Source organism: Balaenoptera physalus, assembly GCF_965194825.1.
Source record: "Balaenoptera physalus genome assembly, chromosome: 16".
Taxonomy (NCBI): Eukaryota; Metazoa; Chordata; class Mammalia; order Artiodactyla; family Balaenopteridae; genus Balaenoptera; species Balaenoptera physalus.
This window is the reverse complement of record NC_138898.1, coordinates 82,580,983-82,599,460: the sequence shown is the minus strand read 5'-3', so window position 1 is coordinate 82,599,460 and position 18,478 is coordinate 82,580,983. Positions and strand designations below refer to the sequence as shown.

Sequence of the window (18,478 nt, the reverse complement as noted above, 5' to 3'; positions counted from 1 at the left end):
CTTTCTTTCTTTCTTTCTTTTTTGTTTTTTTGGGGGGGCCGTGCCCCGCGCAGCTTGTGGGATCTTAGTTCCCGACCAGGGATCGCACCCTGCCCCTCGGCAGTGCAGGCACAGAGGCCTAACCACTGGACTGCCAGGGAATTCCCTCTTATCTTTTAAACAGCAAACTTGCACCTAGACGATAACACAGGGGCTGGATAGTTGCCATTTCGGTAGTATGGCAATGAAATGGCTATAGTTCATTTCTGCCCAGAGCACGGAGACAATTTTGATTAATTATCCCTTTGATTTGAAGTGGTAAAATGTTCCTCTTATTTTTTAGGCTTCTTCTTCAATTTTACACAATATACTAAGCAAAATACCTATATTACTAGGTGGAAATTGCTAGATTGTTGGGAACTTTTGCACGACGTATTTGACAATGCCCAGATGTCAACTACACTTAGTATGGCGATCATTTAACAATATATACAGATAGCAAATCATTGTGCTATACACTTGAAACTAATACATTATATGTTCATTATATCACAATTTAAAATATATATATAAAACATAAACAGAGACTGCTGTCAGACAAAACTAAAAGACTGTCTGTAAAATTTTACCTTCCATAAGTTATGTTCTCTTACACTTTCAGCTCAAGCTCTTGGACTCACGGAGGCAGTAAAAGTACCGTACCCCGTGTTTGAATCGAACCCCGAGTTCCTTTATGTAGAAGGCTTGCCAGAAGGAATTCCCTTTCGAAGCCCTACCTGGTTTGGAATTCCACGACTTGAAAGGATTGTCCGTGGAAGTAATAAAATCAAGTTTGTTGTAAAAAAGTAAGTTCTCTTTGCCAATGTAGTCATTTCTGGAATTAGAACAATCAAGGCATATTTCTATTTAAATTTTTTTCTAGCTTCAGGTTACGGCTAAGGCTTTGAAGTCCACGATGGAAAGCGTAGCATTGAGCTACAGTCCTGGCCTTCTCCATTGCCTCCCATCCTTTAACTTGTCCTTGATTTTCTTCATCAGGACGAGGAGAGTTGTACCTGCCTCACATTGGTGGAGGTGAAGTTTGTAAAGAGATGCTATGTTGTCTCTTACTATTGATAGATAGATACTTGAGGGAAGGATGAAAGTGCTGATTTTTATGTGCTCTGTTATTCCTGGTTAAACTTATTGGCAGCTGAATTTCAGTGATTAAGTTTCTCATTTATATGTCTGCAGAATTTCAGTAGTTGAAGAAACTAAACTAGTGATAGTTAATTTTCATTTTCATGAAAGAAGTCATTTACTCTTCATAAAATCATTTAGCAGGTATTTGTAGGAAGGAAAAGTGAATTTTTTTGGTCCATAACAGTAGAAACTATTGTTACATTACAGAGTTATTTTGTGGTCGCCTTTATAAAAAAACATTGGTCATCACAATTTTTACTAGCTGTGAAGACCAATATTATACTGGCCACTGTAATGTTTCTTGGTTTTCTCTCTAGACCTGAACTAGTTATTTCCTACTTGCCTCCTGGAATGGCTAGTAAAATAAACACTAAAGGTAAGAGATTATGTATACCTTCGTTATACTTCAGTGCGTTAAAACATACTGAGTTATTGGCAGATATCTTTTTGGGGCTTTCGGTTTGTTTCTTTGCTTTTTATGGTATTTTATTTAATGAACCCCCCTCCTCCCTCTCTCTCTCTCCCTCCCTCCCTCTCTCTCTCTCTCTCTCTCTCTCTCTCTCTCCCTCCCTCTCTCCCTCCCTCCCTCCCTCCTCTCTGTCTCTTAAAAGTAAACATTTCATTGGCAGTTTCACGTTTGCAATCCTCCTTCATTCATGTTTCCACAGCTTTGTTGAGACTCATGTGGAGGATTACACTACCAGTTTAATTCTTCAGGTTTCTTTGAAAAGAGCCAAACTGTATGAATTTTAATACTCTGCTTTTATAAAGCATCTCCTTCTGGATGTTTTACAATGTGCAAAAGAAATTGTATGCTTACTTTACAGCTTTGCAGTCCCCGAAAAGACCACGAAGCCCTGGGAGTAATTCAAAAGTTCCTGAAATTGAGGTCACTGTTGAAGGTGAGGTTGCTCTGTGGCCCGTTCCTGTCTGCTCTCCAATTCACTAGTTAATCTGTTGCTTCTTCACTTTACTATTTATATTTTTATGCAAATGAGTTTTTATAAAACTTGTTTTAGGTGCAGAACACTTAACTGCGATAAAGCTAGATTTCTTTTTTTTTTTAATTTATTTATTTATTTTTGGCTCTGTTGGGTCTTCGTTGCTGCGTGTGGGCTTTCTCTAGTTGCAGCGAGCGGGGGTTACTCTTCATTGCGGTGCAGTGGCTTCTCTTGTTGCGGAGCACGGGCTCTAGGCGCGCGGGCTTCAGTAGTTGTGGCACATGGGCTTAGTTGCTTCGGGGCATGTGGGATCATCCCGGACCAGGGCTTGAACCCGTGTCCCCTGCGTTGGCAGGCGGATTCTTAACCATTGCGCCACCAGGGTAGTCCGAAAGTTAGACTTCTAAATGTTTCTAATTAACAATTTCAATTACAAGGTGATATTTCTCCATAGCCTCGCCACCACTTGTTACTTTCTGCTTTTTAGGTAATATCCATCCTAATGGGTGTCCATTCCTTTTTATTGATGACTAGTATTTCATTGTGTGGATATACCATATTTTGTCTATTCATCAATTGATGGACATTTGGTTTGTACTGCTTTTTGGCTATTTATGAGTAATGCTGCTCTGAACATTTGTGTACAAGGGCAGTGATGGGTTAATGAAAAGTGGTTTTGACCTGCCTTCAGATTAACAGAGAATCTCTTTCTGTTGTCTTACCCAAGCCACAGAGGACCTTGTCCCACAGTAGCTTTCTTTTGCTTAACCAGGGCTATAAATAGACCTCAAATTTAATTTATATTTGTTAAAATACCACAAAATAGTTGTTAGTGGTTTAACACTAACTAATTTGAGTAGTAAAGAACTGTGTCCATGTTCAGGGACTTTTTTTCAAGAGTGTGATAGCAAGGAGGGACTTTTTTTTCCCACCATACTAATGTTTTCGTTTAAATTATACTTCATGCTTGTAAATGGATTTTTTTATTACTTTAAAAATCAAATTTATTGAGTACACTTTATATGCGATAAAATGCATGCATTTTAATTGTACAGTTTGAGTTTTGAAAAATGTTTGTAGGACCGCTTTAGTCAATGGATAGAACATCTCCCTCACCCTAAAACTTCTCCCACACGCTCCTTGGCAGTCACTCCCTCACAGGCCAGGCCACAGGCAACCACTGATCCCCTTTTTGTCACCATAGAACACTTCTGCCTGTTGTAGAATTTCATATAAATGGAATCATGTTGTATCATTCCTTTTTATGGTTGCCTTCTTTTGTTTAGCACAATGTTGTTAGATTTATACTTGCTGCATGTTTCAGTATTTCTTTTTATTGCTGAGTATTACTCCATTGCGTGGATTCACCAGAATTAATTTATGCATTTGTCAGTGGGCATTTGGGTTTACTTCCTGTCTATGTCTAGTAAAGATGCTATATGAACATTTGTGTACAAAACATGGCATATGCTTTCCTTCTCTTGAATAGATATTTAGAGTGGGATTACTGGGTTTTTCACTTTCTAAGAAACAGTTTACCAAACTGATTGTATCGCTTTACACTTCTGCCAGGAATGTGTGAGAATTCCAGTTGCCACACATCCTCACAGTACTTGATACCGTCATTCTTTTTATTTTAGCCGTTCTAGTGGGTGTGTAGTGTCATTTCACTTAAGCATAAACCAGAATGACAGTTTATTGATTTTTGAATCAGAAGTAGATATTTCAGTCAGCTTAATTCTGTCAGGTGATCACAAGTCTCTTCCTGTCTTGCCCTGTTACTATTAAAAGGCTGCTTTATGAACATGGAGTATAAAAAGAGATGTTAGTTGAGTGATCTTGGTAGCCTGTTAAAGAAGTATGGTAGTAGGATATACTGAGTTCCTCTGTCTGGTTATTACACCTGCCAGGTCAACCAGGCTGCTAGATCCAGCTGGTCCAGAAATGCTTTGCTTTTATCACTATGCTCTTTACGGAAGCTGTGGTTTTTATTCGGGAGTTTGAAGTAGTTAAAGATTAGAATGTTGAATCTTGATATTTTATTCGATTCTGCAGCCATTGTCAGGCTTTGAATGGAAAACAACTGATAACCCGTAACATCGTTTCTGTATATTTACTAAGAATTCAGAGAAAGCATATGTCAGTGTCAGCTAGAGAGTCCAAAGGGAAAGCTTCATATGGTGGAGACGAAATAGTTGTATCTAAAGTCGTGTTTATGTTCAAAGGCCGAAAGAAAAACATAAAGGCAAACATAGGTAACCAGTGGCTTCAAAATGGCGTAATGAATCATTAAGTGAATTGAAAGGTCCTCAGATCAGCCAGAAAGCTAGATGTGTTTTAGGGGGAAATGCCTAATTATAGGGATGGAAGTAGGAAAATGGATGGAGGTCTGTAAAACTGACAGCAGTGGCTGTTCTCATTGCAGAGTGCTTGTATACACACTGAACTTAACTTTTCCAGCGCAGGTTGGACTTCAAGAGCGTGTCCTAGAGAAATCACGAGCAGGACGTAAGGATGATTGAATATATGTGCTGATTATGTTTCTTGTTTATGTGTTTTAATTCTTTAGGCCCTAATAACAGCAACCCTCAAACCTCAGCTGTTCGAACCCCTACCCAGACTAATGGTTCTAATGTTCCCTTCAAGCCTCGAGGGAGAGAGTTTTCCTTTGGTAAATACGTGTTATGTTTTTCTTTATTTCATTATTTTAAATAAAAGGAGTTAGTAAAATATTTTACTAGTTGAATTGTTTTCTTGTTTTTATTTGGTGAGTTAGTATATATTAGCAATTAAAGGCACAGATTATAGAGCCAGACTGAATTCAAATCTGGTGCCAGTACTTTATAATTCTGTGACCTTGAGCAGGCTGCTTAACCTCTCTGGGCCTCAGTTTCCTTATCTGTAAGTGGGGATAACATTACTTCCTGTTCCATAGGGTTATTAGGAAGATGATAAATACCAGATCATTTAAAGGGTAAAACTGTATCTGGCACGTAGTAGATACTGTAATTGTTTTGGGGGGGGCATATTTTGGTTTTCATTTGTTTTTTCATTTATTCATAGCCAACATATTAGTAATATAATAAAACAGTTAAATAATGCATCAGGATTAGAGTAGTTATCAAGACATGCCTGTGTTTAAAACCTATGTATTTTTTATTTTGTATTGCTTAAAGATGCACAATAAAAGATGAAGAAGTTCCTGCCATTGGATGTATACTAGTAACTATTACTAACATCTTAAATCGCTCTTGTTTTTTTTATATGCAGAGGCCTGGAATGCCAAAATCACTGACCTAAAACAGAAAGTTGAAAATCTTTTCAATGAAAAATGTGGTAAGTTTATTTTGAAATACTATTATTAAAATATGAGGTAGCTTTATTATAAAGTAGAAAAATGTGAGCATGGTAAAATTGTTCAGCATTTATATATTACTGTCATCAGAAGTGTGTGGGTTTTGCAGGCGTGAATTTTATAATTTCCACATTTCTGAGCACCAAGAAATTGAAGAAATTTTTCTAAAATTAATGTGACTTTTTTAAAAAGAAAGGTTTTAGTAGCTGCACAATGTAATTTAAAATACGGTTTTTAAAAAGGTTTATTAGTTTTTTAAAAAGTTATAAATATGAGAACCAGTAAATGTGTTTTGTTTTTGTTCTTTTAGGTGAAGCTCTTGGCCTTAAACAAGCTGTGAAAGTGCCGTTTGCATTATTTGAGTCTTTCCCTGAAGACTTTTACGTGGAAGGCTTACCCGAGGGTGTGCCATTCCGACGACCATCTACTTTTGGCATTCCAAGGCTGGAGAAGATACTCAGAAACAAAGCCAAAATTAAGTTCATCATTAAAAAGTAAGGAAATAAGATGAAACAAGATTGGCCATGAGTTGATACAGTTTGACGCTGGGAGATGGCACATGGATTCAACTTTGGAGCTCAGCCAAACTAACCTTAGGGTCAAAGAAGCTCTTTAAGCTGTACCTTTGTATATATTTTAAATTTTTTGTAACTGGTCAAAAGAGGGAGGGCTATGGCTTATCAGAGGGATAACAACTTGATTTTGTGAAGTCTGTGCACGGTGACATTTTTTTTTTAATATAATTTTATTTTTTATTTATTTTTATTTTTGGCTGTGTTGGGTCTTCATTGTTGCGCGCGGGCTTTCTGTAGTTGCGTCGAGCAGGGGCTACTCATCGTTGCAGTGCGCGGGCTTCTCATTGTGGTGGCTTCTGTTGTTGCAGAGCACGGGCTCTAGGTGTGCGGGCTTCAATAGTTCTGGCACGTGGGCTCTAGAGCGCAGGCTCAGTAGTTGTGACACACGGGCTTAGTTGCTCTGTGGCACGTGGGATCATCCCGGACCAGGGCTGGAACCCGTGTCCCCTGCACTGGCAGGTGGATTCCTAACCACTGTGCCACCAGGGAAGCCTCACAGTGATATCTTAATGGTTGATACTACTGGAGTCTAGGCAGTGGTTCAGTTTTATAAAGCCCTTTTATTTCTCCAGCTTCCAGAATATTTTAAATTTCTCTCCTGTTTGCTTGGAAATCTGTGAGTTATGCCAGCACAATTGAAATAAATGGAAACAATTAGAGTTAACAAAATGCATTTGAAATGGATTGAAAGGAATTTTAGATTTTATTTATTAAAGGTTACTTCTGAGTTCCCTAAGGATGCCGTCAAATAATCAAAGCTGACATTGCCAACCAGAGTGGCCTCCCTCTGTACCTTCAGCCAGGTCTGTAGAGGCTGAGGCCCCTGCTTCTGCTCCCTAAGAGAGACAGTCTCTTGTGTTCAGGTTTTTACAGCCTGTCTTCTGTTTCCATGCTACCTGCACTCGGGTCTCTTCCTGTTTCCTTCTCCAGTCTAGCATCGACTCTTTCCAGGATATACTGAAACCACAGGAAGAAGCTCTTTATACTAGATGGGGCTGGGGTGGATGTTAAAATCACAAATATAATTAGTCTTTATGTGTGCGTTCCTTTAGAGATCCATGTTACTTCTGTTCTTCCATTACTAAGAATGTGTATTTATAGAAAGTTACTGGCTTTTAAAATCTCTTATTTGTTTAATTTTTAATGTTTTACTATTGGAATGATAGCCCAAAAGTTTTTTCTCTTTTCTTGTTCTTAGGCCTGAAATGTTTGAGACAGCAATTAAGGAGAGCACCTCCTCCTCGAAGAGCCCTCCAAGTAAGTAAGCATGTCCTACAGAAAACATGCTGTTAGACACTTACTTTGCAGCACTAATTTAGAAAATTGTTGAAAGAGTGGCTGCTGAGATAAAACCAGGAAAGCTCATTCAAGGTTGGGGTTTGGACTAGTTTACGATTTTTAAGTTCTTTAATACCTAAGGATCTCCACATATCTGATGCTCTACGAAGCACCACAAGGAAGAGAAAAAAGTGAAAAATGTCTTTCAGGAAGCCTCATATCACAGAACAACAAAACATGTCATGAAAAGGAACAAAGTTGGGTTAAAATACTATCTTTTGTAGTCTGAACTGTAAGCACTTTATTAGGGAAGATTTAATTACATTTGTATATGTTCTAATCTCAAGTTTCTGTTTTAAGGGAAAATAAATTCATCGCCCAATGTTAATACTACTGCATCAGGTGTTGAAGATCTTAACATCATTCAGGTGACAATTCCAGGTATGATCTCTCTGCCTTAATCATAGTTTGTGGGGCTTCATGGATGTTGAATACACTGCACATTGTGTGCTGTCCCCACCAGCCCCTGCAGAAGTTGTTAACCAAATACATCACCTTGTCAGTTTATCGCTGAACAGCTCTTGGCAGTTACTAGACTCAGCATGAGCTAAAACCTGTAGGCTACCCAGATGCCTAGTGTGTTGTTTAAAAAATTTGTATAAGACAGCAAGCAAAAAGCTCTTCATAACTGCAACATTGTCAGTTTGGTGTTATTATTAAATTGTTTGGTTAAATCATTTCAATCTTGATTCGTTTTTTAAAACATTCCAAAAACATAAAGTGGAGTTACATAAAGCACCTAAAAATTTATCTGGTATTAAAATCGCATTATTAAGTTACAACTTTCTCTTAACCTTTTTAGACGATGATAATGAAAGACTGTCAAAAGTTGAAAAAGCTAGACAGCTAAGAGAACAAGTTAATGACCTCTTCAGTCGAAAATTTGGTAAGTTTTTCATTTGCATAGTATAGCTTGCAGTAAGCAAGGAAATTTTGTCTCAGTAAGATCTTAAAAGTAAATTATGCTCAGGTAGTTTTAATCTGTGCTTTTACAACACTCAACTAAGGTGCTAGGTTCATCTGTGCTTTTATGCCGTTTGTCTTGCTATAGGTGAAGCCATTGGTATGGGTTTCCCTGTGAAAGTTCCCTACAGGAAAATCACAATTAACCCTGGCTGTGTGGTGGTTGATGGCATGCCTCCTGGAGTGTCATTCAAAGCCCCCAGCTATCTGGAAATCAGCTCCATGAGAAGGATCTTAGATTCTGCTGAGTTCATTAAATTCACAGTCATTAGGTACGTGAGAGTTCCTTGCTTGGTCATAAGAATGAACCTGCAGATCATTGAGGCTGAGTCATCTTCCAAAATGTAGTCATATGTAGTTACGTTTACCGTGTAATGAAATGAACTATAATGAAATTCTTCAGTACTGTACTATTAGATTCTTTCCTCCTTGTGCTGACTCAGTTCTCTGGTTTTTAAGGCAGGGGATTGTTAGCACACCATGGCCTGTGGACCAGCTCCAGCCTGCCATCTGCTTTTATTTTAGTTTTATGTCTTATTATAACCCAGTCACATCCGTTTGTTTACATATCATCTGTGGCTGCTTTCATATTGCAGTGGTAAAATTAAGTAGTTGGGACAGAGACAGTGTGGTCTACAAAGCTGGAAATATTTACTGTCTGGCCCTTTACAGAAAAATGTTGCCAGCCTCTGCCTCAGGCATCTGTTCACAGGCTTTGGATCAGACAGGGATTCAATACTAAGTCACTTCTGTTTCCTTGTCTGTCCAGTGAGATCGTAGTTGTTTCCTTTGAGAGTGTTAGCTCCTTATCCACAGAGTAGGAATGATGGTTACACCTGCCCTCTAACAGCATTGTGAGAATTACAGTCTTTGATGTGTGCTTGTCACAGTAAGTCTTACGGTATCCTTTTGTCATCCACCTAAGCAGAAGTCCCAAGTGCCCTTCACTCTTTTCTTCCACCTCCCCAAACTTAGCTGTTACTAAATACACCCATTCATTGTCAAGTTCCCACTGTCTGCATAGGACCAACACTCAGAAATAGCTAATGTATTACCTTCCCAAGGCTTTTTCCTCATTTCACTAAAATTTCTCTATTCCCTTTGCATTGTTCCTATTTTTTTCCACCGTCTTGGTGTAGCATTTTCTAATAATGTGCCATATTAGTTATTCGTATATCTGTCTGTCTATAGATTAAAAAGTATAAGATTAAACAGTAGTGGACAGCTTTTCTCATTCTAGCACGTAAGTGACATGGGCTAAATATTAGTTGAATAAACTGAATATACGTGTAAACTCTTGTAGAGTAGAAAAAAAAACTTGTACAATTTGTTTCTCTCTTTAGACCATTTCCAGGACTTGTGATTAATAACCGTGAGTATTTCTTGAAGTCGTTTTGGTTTTTCTCTTTTCTGGGATGTGAGAAGGGGGTGGGGGTGTGTGTGTGTGTGCACTTGCACGTACACTTACCTGAGAGTGTAACATTTTATTACTTCACCTACAGCAGTAATCATTCAAAGTCGTCGTTTTAGCCCTCAGTGTGTGAGGCACCAGGCACTTTCTAGACGTAAAATTGGGCGAGTTGCTTCGCCTTTTTAAATCTCAGTTTACTTACTAGGAAAATGGTAATGATATTAGTACCCATTTTGGGAGTTTTAGAGCATTTTAATTGACACATTATGCGTCAGGCCTCTAAAACAGGGACCAGCAAGCTGCGGCCCGTGTCAATAAAGTTTTATTACAGCACTGCCAGGCCCATTTGCTCATGGCAAACTGGACTGACCTGCAAAGCCTGAAATACTTACTGCCTCTTTGTAATCAAGTTTGTTGACCCCTGACCTAGTATGTGCTCAGTAAGCAAAATCTATATTTGTTACTGTCTTTACTACTACTGTTATTACTTTTACTACTAGTTTGTAATTACTGGGCTGGAAAAAGTAAGTCTTTTCATGTGATTTAGCTACTTCTGTTAATATTTAGGCCTAGTGTCTGGCAGCCACTGGGCGCTCAGACACTGTTACATGAACAAGTGTAAGTGTTCTTCCAGTTCCCTGATGTTCGTATCATTTTAAACAGTGTTTTTTTAGCAAAACTTAATTATGCTAGTATGTTTTATGTTCTTCTGTTAACTTTATTGTTAAAAAATTTCAAAAGTGAGAATTATCCTTAACTAATACCATTAGCATTTTCAGTCTTTTTTTCCAACTGGTATTATTCCAACTCTTTAAAATCCATCTGTATTGAGTATTCAATTGTATACTTTGTTGGGAAAGTATTCAGGAGTTTTCAGTGGTCAATGAGCAGCTGAGCCTCGTGAGTTGCTGGTTTGCCCCCTGAGCTGAGAAATTGGGCCGCTCTTGTGCCTGACCCCACCCCCCTGTTCTGCTTCACACTACTGTTGCTATTCTGTGGCCACCACTCCTTCAGTGTCACGGATTTGGTTATGTCTCTTCTGCCTCCAAGTTTCGAGTTTCACTTTATCACAAAATATATTTATTTGCTTTTTCCCCCAAGCCATGAGTTCTTTTTTTGTAGAATCTGTTTTTATTATACTATCTTGGCCAAGTATGTTAGTATCTGGGGATGTCAGTAATGAATGAAAGAGAAGTAAACCTTGCTTCATAGATTTTCAGTCATCTTTGGCATTCAGCTTTAACTACACCCAGGAACTTTGTCATTTAAAGAAACCCCATGATAAGGTGTGGGGGTTTTTTTGGGGAAAAAAATTTATTGATCCCAATTCATCTACCTTCTGTGTAATTTTTAATATCAGAAGACACTGTATTTTATGCCTCCCTGCTCCTTTACCTTATGTTTAAAATGTTCAGTTTTGTTCTTCTCCTTGTGCACTAGTCTATTATAGAATTTTATGGTAATTACTATGAATTAGTTACTTTGATGGGACATACTAGAATTTTTAATATTTGTTCTTGTCATAAGGAAAATAGTGCCTGTTACAGCGAAGTTGGAGCATCAGATTAGAGAATGTATGTAAAAAATGCTTTTCAAATGTAACAACATATCATTAAATTATTACTTAAATGAATCTGCTTTCTTTTCAGAGTTGGTTGATCAGAGTGAGTCAGAAAGCCCAGTGATCCAAGGTAAATTAAGCATGGTAAAATATAGAAGTATTCCTACTTAGTCAATAAAACAGGTCACATAAATTGTGTGGCCTCACATGCTTACGTTTACCTGACTTCAAGGAAAGTTAATTCCACAGCACACATGTACACACATACGCACACACTCGTGCACATGCAGACTTGTTTGCTTGGATTCCTTTGTCTGAAAGCCTATATAAGCTCAAGCCATAGGTCCTCATTGAGAACTGGACCACATGCCATTTGTTCCCACCGTCCCAGGTCAGGAACCCTGAGACCAGTGGCGAAGAATGCAGTTGTGGGGTGGTGGGGGGAGAATGTTGTTTTTTAACTTGGCTTCTTATGCCACTTGTTTCCAATAGTTGCTATAAACCAAAATTATGTTGGGTGGAAATGCATGCATTGTAGTTTAAAAAATTCCTTAGAAACAAAGTGTTTAGGCCAGCTGTGTGATTCATTGAAAGTAACGAAAGGCTTTTATTAAAAGGGAACCCACAGAAGAAAGGGGAAAAAGACAGAGAAAGAAACTCCTACTTTCATGTTAGAGCTATGTTAATTAAGATTGTTATTTAAGATTTCGATTGTGTAGGCAAATTTAACAGGTTTCAGAAAAGCAGGTTTTTGAGAGTCTGGTTGAGTAACAGTGTATTTAATCCCAAGAATCTGTGGCTGCTGTCTCACCTAGACCTGGGCTTTGTGTACAACGTCTTAGAGAGCTTTCTCCCTCTAGGCTCTTTAAATAACTGAAAGCAACTTTTGAAAAATGTTAAAGTAAAATCTTCATGTATTTCTCTTCAGAATCAGCCGAGCCAAGCCAGTTGGAGGTTCCTGCAACAGAAGGTAAAAAGAGTAGTCTGGTTGTCAAAAATTAAGTGCCAAAGACAAAGGATTAATTGTGTTTTTAAAGCTGTTTCACTGGACCTGTGTGGTGGTTTTGTTTCTGGGTGAACTGGATTTGTAGTTTATGCCCAGAAACATTGTGTTTAGAGATGACTCATGGGTTCTTTTCCTCCATTTTCCCCAAATGACTCTTAATGAATTCTGAAATAGTTGAATGGCTGCTGTATAACCTAGATATAGCTAGTGTGGGTCCTTTACATGCATAATAAGATGTTTGTTACTTTGAAAATCTAAGTAACAAAATTTAGAACTTACTGCTAGAGAACAGTCTTATCGTTTTTAGTATCTTATAATTCCTATTAAGTCATTGTAATGATAGTTTGGTATGAGTAGATTTATAATTGAACAGATTTGCATTAATAGTGCAGTTAATCGGTTCCCTTTTGTTTTACTTGATAGAAATAAAGGAGACTGATGGAAGCTCTCAAATCAAGCAAGAACCAGACCCTACGTGGTAGACCTCTTCCCTCCTTAGGGTAAATCACCTTCTGTGTCCAGGATGCCATGTGGTATCTTACCTGAACCCACCTGCATATTCATAAGCTAAAGTGTTTTCCCTGCTTCAGCCATAAATGGTGGCCCCGCCTTCAGGGCACGTGAGGACAAAGTATAAGCATACTGGGTGGTTTGAGCTAGAAGATTCAAGCAGAGGGATTTTCCTTGGATCAATATATGTCAGGCAAAGATGGTAAAGCGCTTTGCCTCCAATGGAAAATGTTTTGTTTCTAATCTATAGGTTAAATCTTGTCCTTGCCATTGGAGTTCACTGTGAGCCAGTATCAACAGACTGACTTTTTTCCCCTAATCATAATAATAGTATTTGCAGAGTCTGGCTGAGCTACACGATCCATTGTGCATCTTGCATAATTAAGTTATAAGCCTGATCCAGTTATTCCAAACATCTTAAACTTGGCCAGGTTACTACCCAGGAGGGGCAGCTCTAGACCAGGAGTCAATGAAACTTGGTTTTCATGTCATATTGAACCACACTAAGCCCCAGCTGTTGAATGTTTTCATGATAGTTAGAGGATACAGTTAGCTCTCATCTGTACCTGACACTCCAGAGACTTTTTTTTGGTCATGGAATTGGCCATGTACTGTCAGTCCATGGATTTACGTGGTAATTAAGTTGAGATATTAGTGAATCATAAATCCCTATAATCAGATTAACCTGTTTTCTTGCTTGTCTGTTTTCTCTCCTATTTTAGCTTAAAGTATCAGTGGGTGAGAAGAGCTTTTCGGACCTGTTACTGCCCCAAGCTGTGTAATATACTTGTATAACAGAAATACCTTCTATACAAACCTTTTTTTCTACTTTTAGATAGAAATGTCTACTTTTTCAGCAGTTCTGTGAATTGAATTAAAGAGCAGAGTGACTGTAGATTTGGAATGGCTGGTTTCCTTTGGAATGTATTATAAGGATTTTACAGCAGTGCTGGAAAAACGACAGGGAAAATGACAGGGATGAATCGCATCAGATTTTTTACGTATTCAGCAGAGCCTTCAGCTGTGGTGTTTGTCTCCCAATCAAGTGAAGATCTCTCCTACTGGAACATCTCAGCTTCTGCAGTGTGAAGAAAATACCTGTGATAATTCAGCTCTTTAGTTTTTCTATTTGAAAAATCACTTAATTGATCCTTTTGTTCACGGTTCTCCTTAATGACTGAGTGAACAGTTAGTATCTGTATATTTGACTAAACCTTTTCCTAAGCTCTCTATCATGGTTCATATGTTTTTTATCGTAATTAAAAACCAACCATCTGGATCACCTAACAGCCAGTAAGAGGTCAGTATCTCAGCGTGTGGCTTATAGATGGAGTACAGAGAACCTCTTCCATCCACATTTACTTTTCATCCAAATAAAATGCATGGTGTACCAGAAGTTTCAGATCAGGTATAAGTGTTTGGGCAAGCTGAATGACACTAAAGCCTCACTATCATGTAACCCACTGTGGTGTGGAATTCTTTGGAACACTATTCCAGCTTGGATCAGACTCAAGGGGGTTTCGTTGCCTTCGTTACTTTACAATTCTACTTGTAACATTGAGGCTTCAGTGTGGGGAATGAGGGGTCAGTAAGCTGATTCGGCACCCTCTGATATTCTGCGCCATTTGTAGGAGAATCTTACATGTGTTGAGATTTCACAAACAGTAAGAGTTGTAAAATACCAGCTATATGAAAAGCTAGAGTATGTGATGGCATAGAGTTTTCATTAGCTTTATCACAATATTCACGATGGAGAATTATATTACATCGTAGCAGAAATAGGCATTTTTATGTGTTGCTTATATTTTACCTCAAATTAAATTGTAGATATAGGGTAATAAATAAAATCCATCCATGCCTTTCACACACTAATTCATTTCTTTCTAAGGTGTTTTCATGACTGTGTGGGGAACCCTGGGGTGGCTCGGCGGCAGGCGGAATGCAGGGCGAGGTTAGGTGGGCGCGGTCCGGAGGCTCAGCTCCTTGTCAGGACACCACTGCTCACGGTGTGTCTGAGATCACTGTGCCTCTGGGCTGAGCTGGGGCTGGAGCCCCCAGCTTTGTATCTGTGACATGCCAGCCGTATGCAGCATACGCGTGATGTTGGAGGTGAGACTCCCTCCCCCTCCCCCATGAAAACCACACACTGGCTCCAGGTCTTCTCTGTCCTCTCCACCATCACCCTCTGCCTCTCCTTTACCCTTACAAGTGTGACCTCAGGGAAAGCCAGACTGGTTTGTTCCTAACTTACCAACCGACATTAGGAGGAGACAGCTGCTGCAGTAGAATCTCAGGGTTCCTTTACTGTGTTCTTAGGGTGTACACAACCTTGCTGCCTCCACCCACGCTTCCCATCCCAGCCACTGGAGAACCGTAGTCATCCAAAGGCTGCTTTTAAAAGGAGTTAAGCTTGTACACGTAACTCTTTAACAAAAAGCTTGTGGGAGCACAGACTTACAAGGAGATCTGTTTCCCAGTGTAAGTGTATACATCCAGTATGAAAATTCTGTATATATGCATACACACGTCTTTTGTTTTTATATATACTATTAGAAAGCTTTTTTTTTTTTTTTTAAATATAAAGTTTCTTAACGTCTAACAAGTGCATCCGTTTCTATCCTGTGGACAACAGCACAGGACCAGTGCTGCGTCCTCCTCGTGGTGATACGCAGAAGGTTTAAGAATGCCGTCCTGTCCCATTCTGCCTCTCCTCTAAACAGGCTTACTGGTTCCCTTAAGAAATGTCGAACCTCAGGCAAGGGGTGCTGTTGCTGCATCTGTCTTTGAGTGGAAGAGCCTGGAGGTGGAATAAGTCACTTTTATTTATTAACTCACTGTCGTTTTAACACACCTCATTAACTCTCTGCTTCCCACAGTCGGGCGTCTCAGTAAAGCCTTCCGTAGGACAGCATTGTTTCCTGGCGAGGTGACTGCCTTAGCAATTTGCCTCCTTACCTGCGATGGTCAGATTAGCCCTGGTTTCAGCACCATGGGCTTGTTTTAAAATGGCTGGAGTGTCGCTCTGGCTTGCTCATTCAGAGCCCGGGAACCGTCTACAAGACAAGCCTTCCACCGCCTGTGTTAGTGAACAGGTGGTGCATTCAGAAATGAGGCAGTTGATAAATAACGTGATTCTTCAGGGGGTGAGGGGTGTTAAAACTTGGCCACCAAGGTCTTCATTAGATCAGTAAGGACCGGACTGAAAAACAAATGACAGTTCACATAGGTCTCATCAGTAATTCTAATGTGTTTCTGGAACACGTCCTGATTCCATGATAGTTGATGGTTAAGCCTTATTTTACCAGGAAGTGCAGCAGAATGACTGGGAACATAGGCCTTGTGAGCAAATCCAACCTCTGCTTCTGGACATCTGTTATCTTAAGTAAATTTCTGACAGAAAAACGCTAGAACCAAAGAAATGTGTCCATCGCAGGACTGTATGAGTTAAACCCCGTTTGGTGGAGTTGGGCCAAGTGCTAACGACCCCGTGCCCTGCTCTGGGCCTTGGGTGGCGGGGAGAGCCGAGCCCTGTTCATGGGGCAGCCTCTGCTCTCGGGCAGGTGGCAGAGCTGCTGTGGCCACGGCTGTCGGCAGTGCTGAGAGGAGTCTCTGCATTTGCCCAGCCTGCCACCGCTCAGACTGTGCAGGGCACGTAAGCTTACCCTGTGGGGCAGTCAGCACGTCCTAAGAGACCTTTTTATCTTTTCATTGATCTGAAGATCTGTGATGCAGGAAGTGAGGTTAGGCTTATTCACTGTGCATTCACGCCCTATGCCCAGGTCACCTTGGGACTTGAGAGATGAAATAAAGACAAGAAATCAGGTCACTGGCACAGTCTTACCTCCGAGACTGAGGGAAAAGACTGGGCCCGGGTCTGTAGCGCCCAATGTCGCCAGGACAGAGCTGCCTACTATGGCAGGCAGCCAGTGCCCCTTTGAAGTAGGCTGGCTCTGTGAGCATCCTTTAGCTTCATTTCTGCCTTTTCTCTTTCCTCCCCACCAGGAACCGGAAAGGTCCGTTGGAGAGGGAGATTGAGAGACCAGACCTCTCCAGTTTCCACACCCCAAGCCCCAGTCTAAATAAACTCAAGATCTTGGTTGGCTTAACCATTAGCGGACAGGTAACTGTCACAGTCTGGTCTCACCTTGCTAAGTGGAAGCCCTACTTTCTGGACTATGTATTTTGAAAGACGTGGTGGTCTCCCAGGGATGCCTCGGTTTCCCTATGATAGGGGAGAAGAGGGAGATGGGATCTGGGGAACTGAGGCCGTCTCTGAGGTCCCTGTTTACTCAGCCCCGAGTCCAGTAGGATGAGCACAAGCGAGGCTGTGTAGCCTTCTGGTTAGACCCCGTAGAGTTGCTCTCCAACCTCTGCAGTTTGGGTTCTGTTTTACTCCACTACCTACTAAAGGGATGGTTAGCTTTCTGTACTTCCCCTCATGGCTGCTAACTTTCTTGGCTCAAAAGGCAGATACGAAAGCGGCTTGTAGCAGGTTGTTGAAATCACAAGTTCCTCAGGGTATGGTGGCCCGTTGACAAGTCACAGTGGGTGGGCCTAGCTGCTGCTCCAGAGGGGCTTTGTAACCCCGGGTACTGGGTGAAAAACAGCAAAGCCCCTTGTCTTCCCAGCTCCCCTACTCTGGTCAACAGTGGTCTTGTGTGTCACCTCCCTCCTGTCCTGTCCTACCCCCGACCACCCGTACCTTGTGGTTTTATTTTGAGGAAGTATCAGGAAAGGTAGCACTGAAAACAAGCTATGATACAATGCCCATTTGTAACAGTGTTTCCTGCCGGGTTTCCTTCTCAGAAGCCAGAGCAGGTGGTTGATGGGCCTTTTGTAGCATCAACTTCATGCATGATCTCAGGATGCCTGTTTAAAACCCACAGTGCCTCAAGTTGTAGAAAGCAATAATGACCCTCACCAAAGACCATGTGCTTGGCAGTGCCTGGGTGAACCTAGTGAGAACTGTTCCCACTTGTTTTCAGTAAACGAGTAGCCCTGACTCGTTTACTGAACGAGCCCCAACCAGAGGCAGCAGAAGAGAAAGCCCACCTCCAAGGCGCCTAAGAAGATTCAGATAAATCCTGAACGGATCTATAGATCTGCATGCTCTGTAATTTAGACAAACTGTCTTCTCCCTGACAACGACCAATCTATCAATATATCCTCTAGGAAAAATCCCTAATGAAAGACAGCAAGTGCAGGTTTCCAGCAAGGCAAGGTCAGAGCAAGCACCCTATGGCATGTGGTCAAAAAGCCATAGCAAGTGTTGGCTCTTGTTGGCCTTCAGTAGAGGAGCTTTCTGTCTCAGGGGAGTGGCGTCATTGCCCCTGGTGCTTGAGGCAAGATGGGACCCTGCCAGGAACCTTTGTAAGCAAACCATCTGTCTACAGGTGACAAGCCCCTCACCCCAGGCCTGTGTGTCTTTACTGTTCTGCACCCCCTGGGCAGTAGCAGGGGTACCGAGCCCTGGGCAGGTCCCAGACGGACTTCGTCACGCCCCCAGCTTGCTCCTCTGCACTGTGTCCGAGCTGGGGAGATGGGGAAATGGCAACCCAGCCCTGGTGACTGGATTTAGGCGGGAGTTCTTGTTATGGAATTAGCTTCAAGCTCTAGACAAGTCACCACAAAACCCCCTGAGGCGGGGCAGCATGCTG

The 18,478-nt window shown here is 40.8% G+C and overlaps 1 protein-coding gene across 11 annotated transcripts in view; it reads left to right on the top strand.

The window, feature by feature from the left end:
* The window catches only part of GTF2I (general transcription factor IIi), a 143,865-nt gene extending 129,172 nt beyond the window's left edge, over nucleotides 1–14,693 (top strand). For all 11 annotated transcript variants that reach the window (XM_082432296.1, XM_082432289.1, XM_082432286.1 and 8 more), the window contains 15 exons: nucleotides 641–824; nucleotides 1,479–1,537; nucleotides 1,989–2,063; nucleotides 4,672–4,773; nucleotides 5,373–5,438; nucleotides 5,768–5,951; nucleotides 7,231–7,289; nucleotides 7,671–7,751; nucleotides 8,173–8,256; nucleotides 8,422–8,605; nucleotides 9,677–9,705; nucleotides 11,394–11,435; nucleotides 12,234–12,275; nucleotides 12,735–12,811; nucleotides 13,544–14,693. In XM_082432296.1, the coding sequence (XP_082288422.1) occupies nucleotides 641–824; nucleotides 1,479–1,537; nucleotides 1,989–2,063; nucleotides 4,672–4,773; nucleotides 5,373–5,438; nucleotides 5,768–5,951; nucleotides 7,231–7,289; nucleotides 7,671–7,751; nucleotides 8,173–8,256; nucleotides 8,422–8,605; nucleotides 9,677–9,705; nucleotides 11,394–11,435; nucleotides 12,234–12,275; nucleotides 12,735–12,793 (1,250 nt within the window). In that variant the 3' untranslated portion in view covers nucleotides 12,794–12,811; nucleotides 13,544–14,693. The remainder of the gene's footprint in view (nucleotides 1–640; nucleotides 825–1,478; nucleotides 1,538–1,988; nucleotides 2,064–4,671; nucleotides 4,774–5,372; nucleotides 5,439–5,767; nucleotides 5,952–7,230; nucleotides 7,290–7,670; nucleotides 7,752–8,172; nucleotides 8,257–8,421; nucleotides 8,606–9,676; nucleotides 9,706–11,393; nucleotides 11,436–12,233; nucleotides 12,276–12,734; nucleotides 12,812–13,543) is intronic.
* The last annotated feature ends 3,785 nt before the right edge of the window (nucleotides 14,694–18,478 follow it).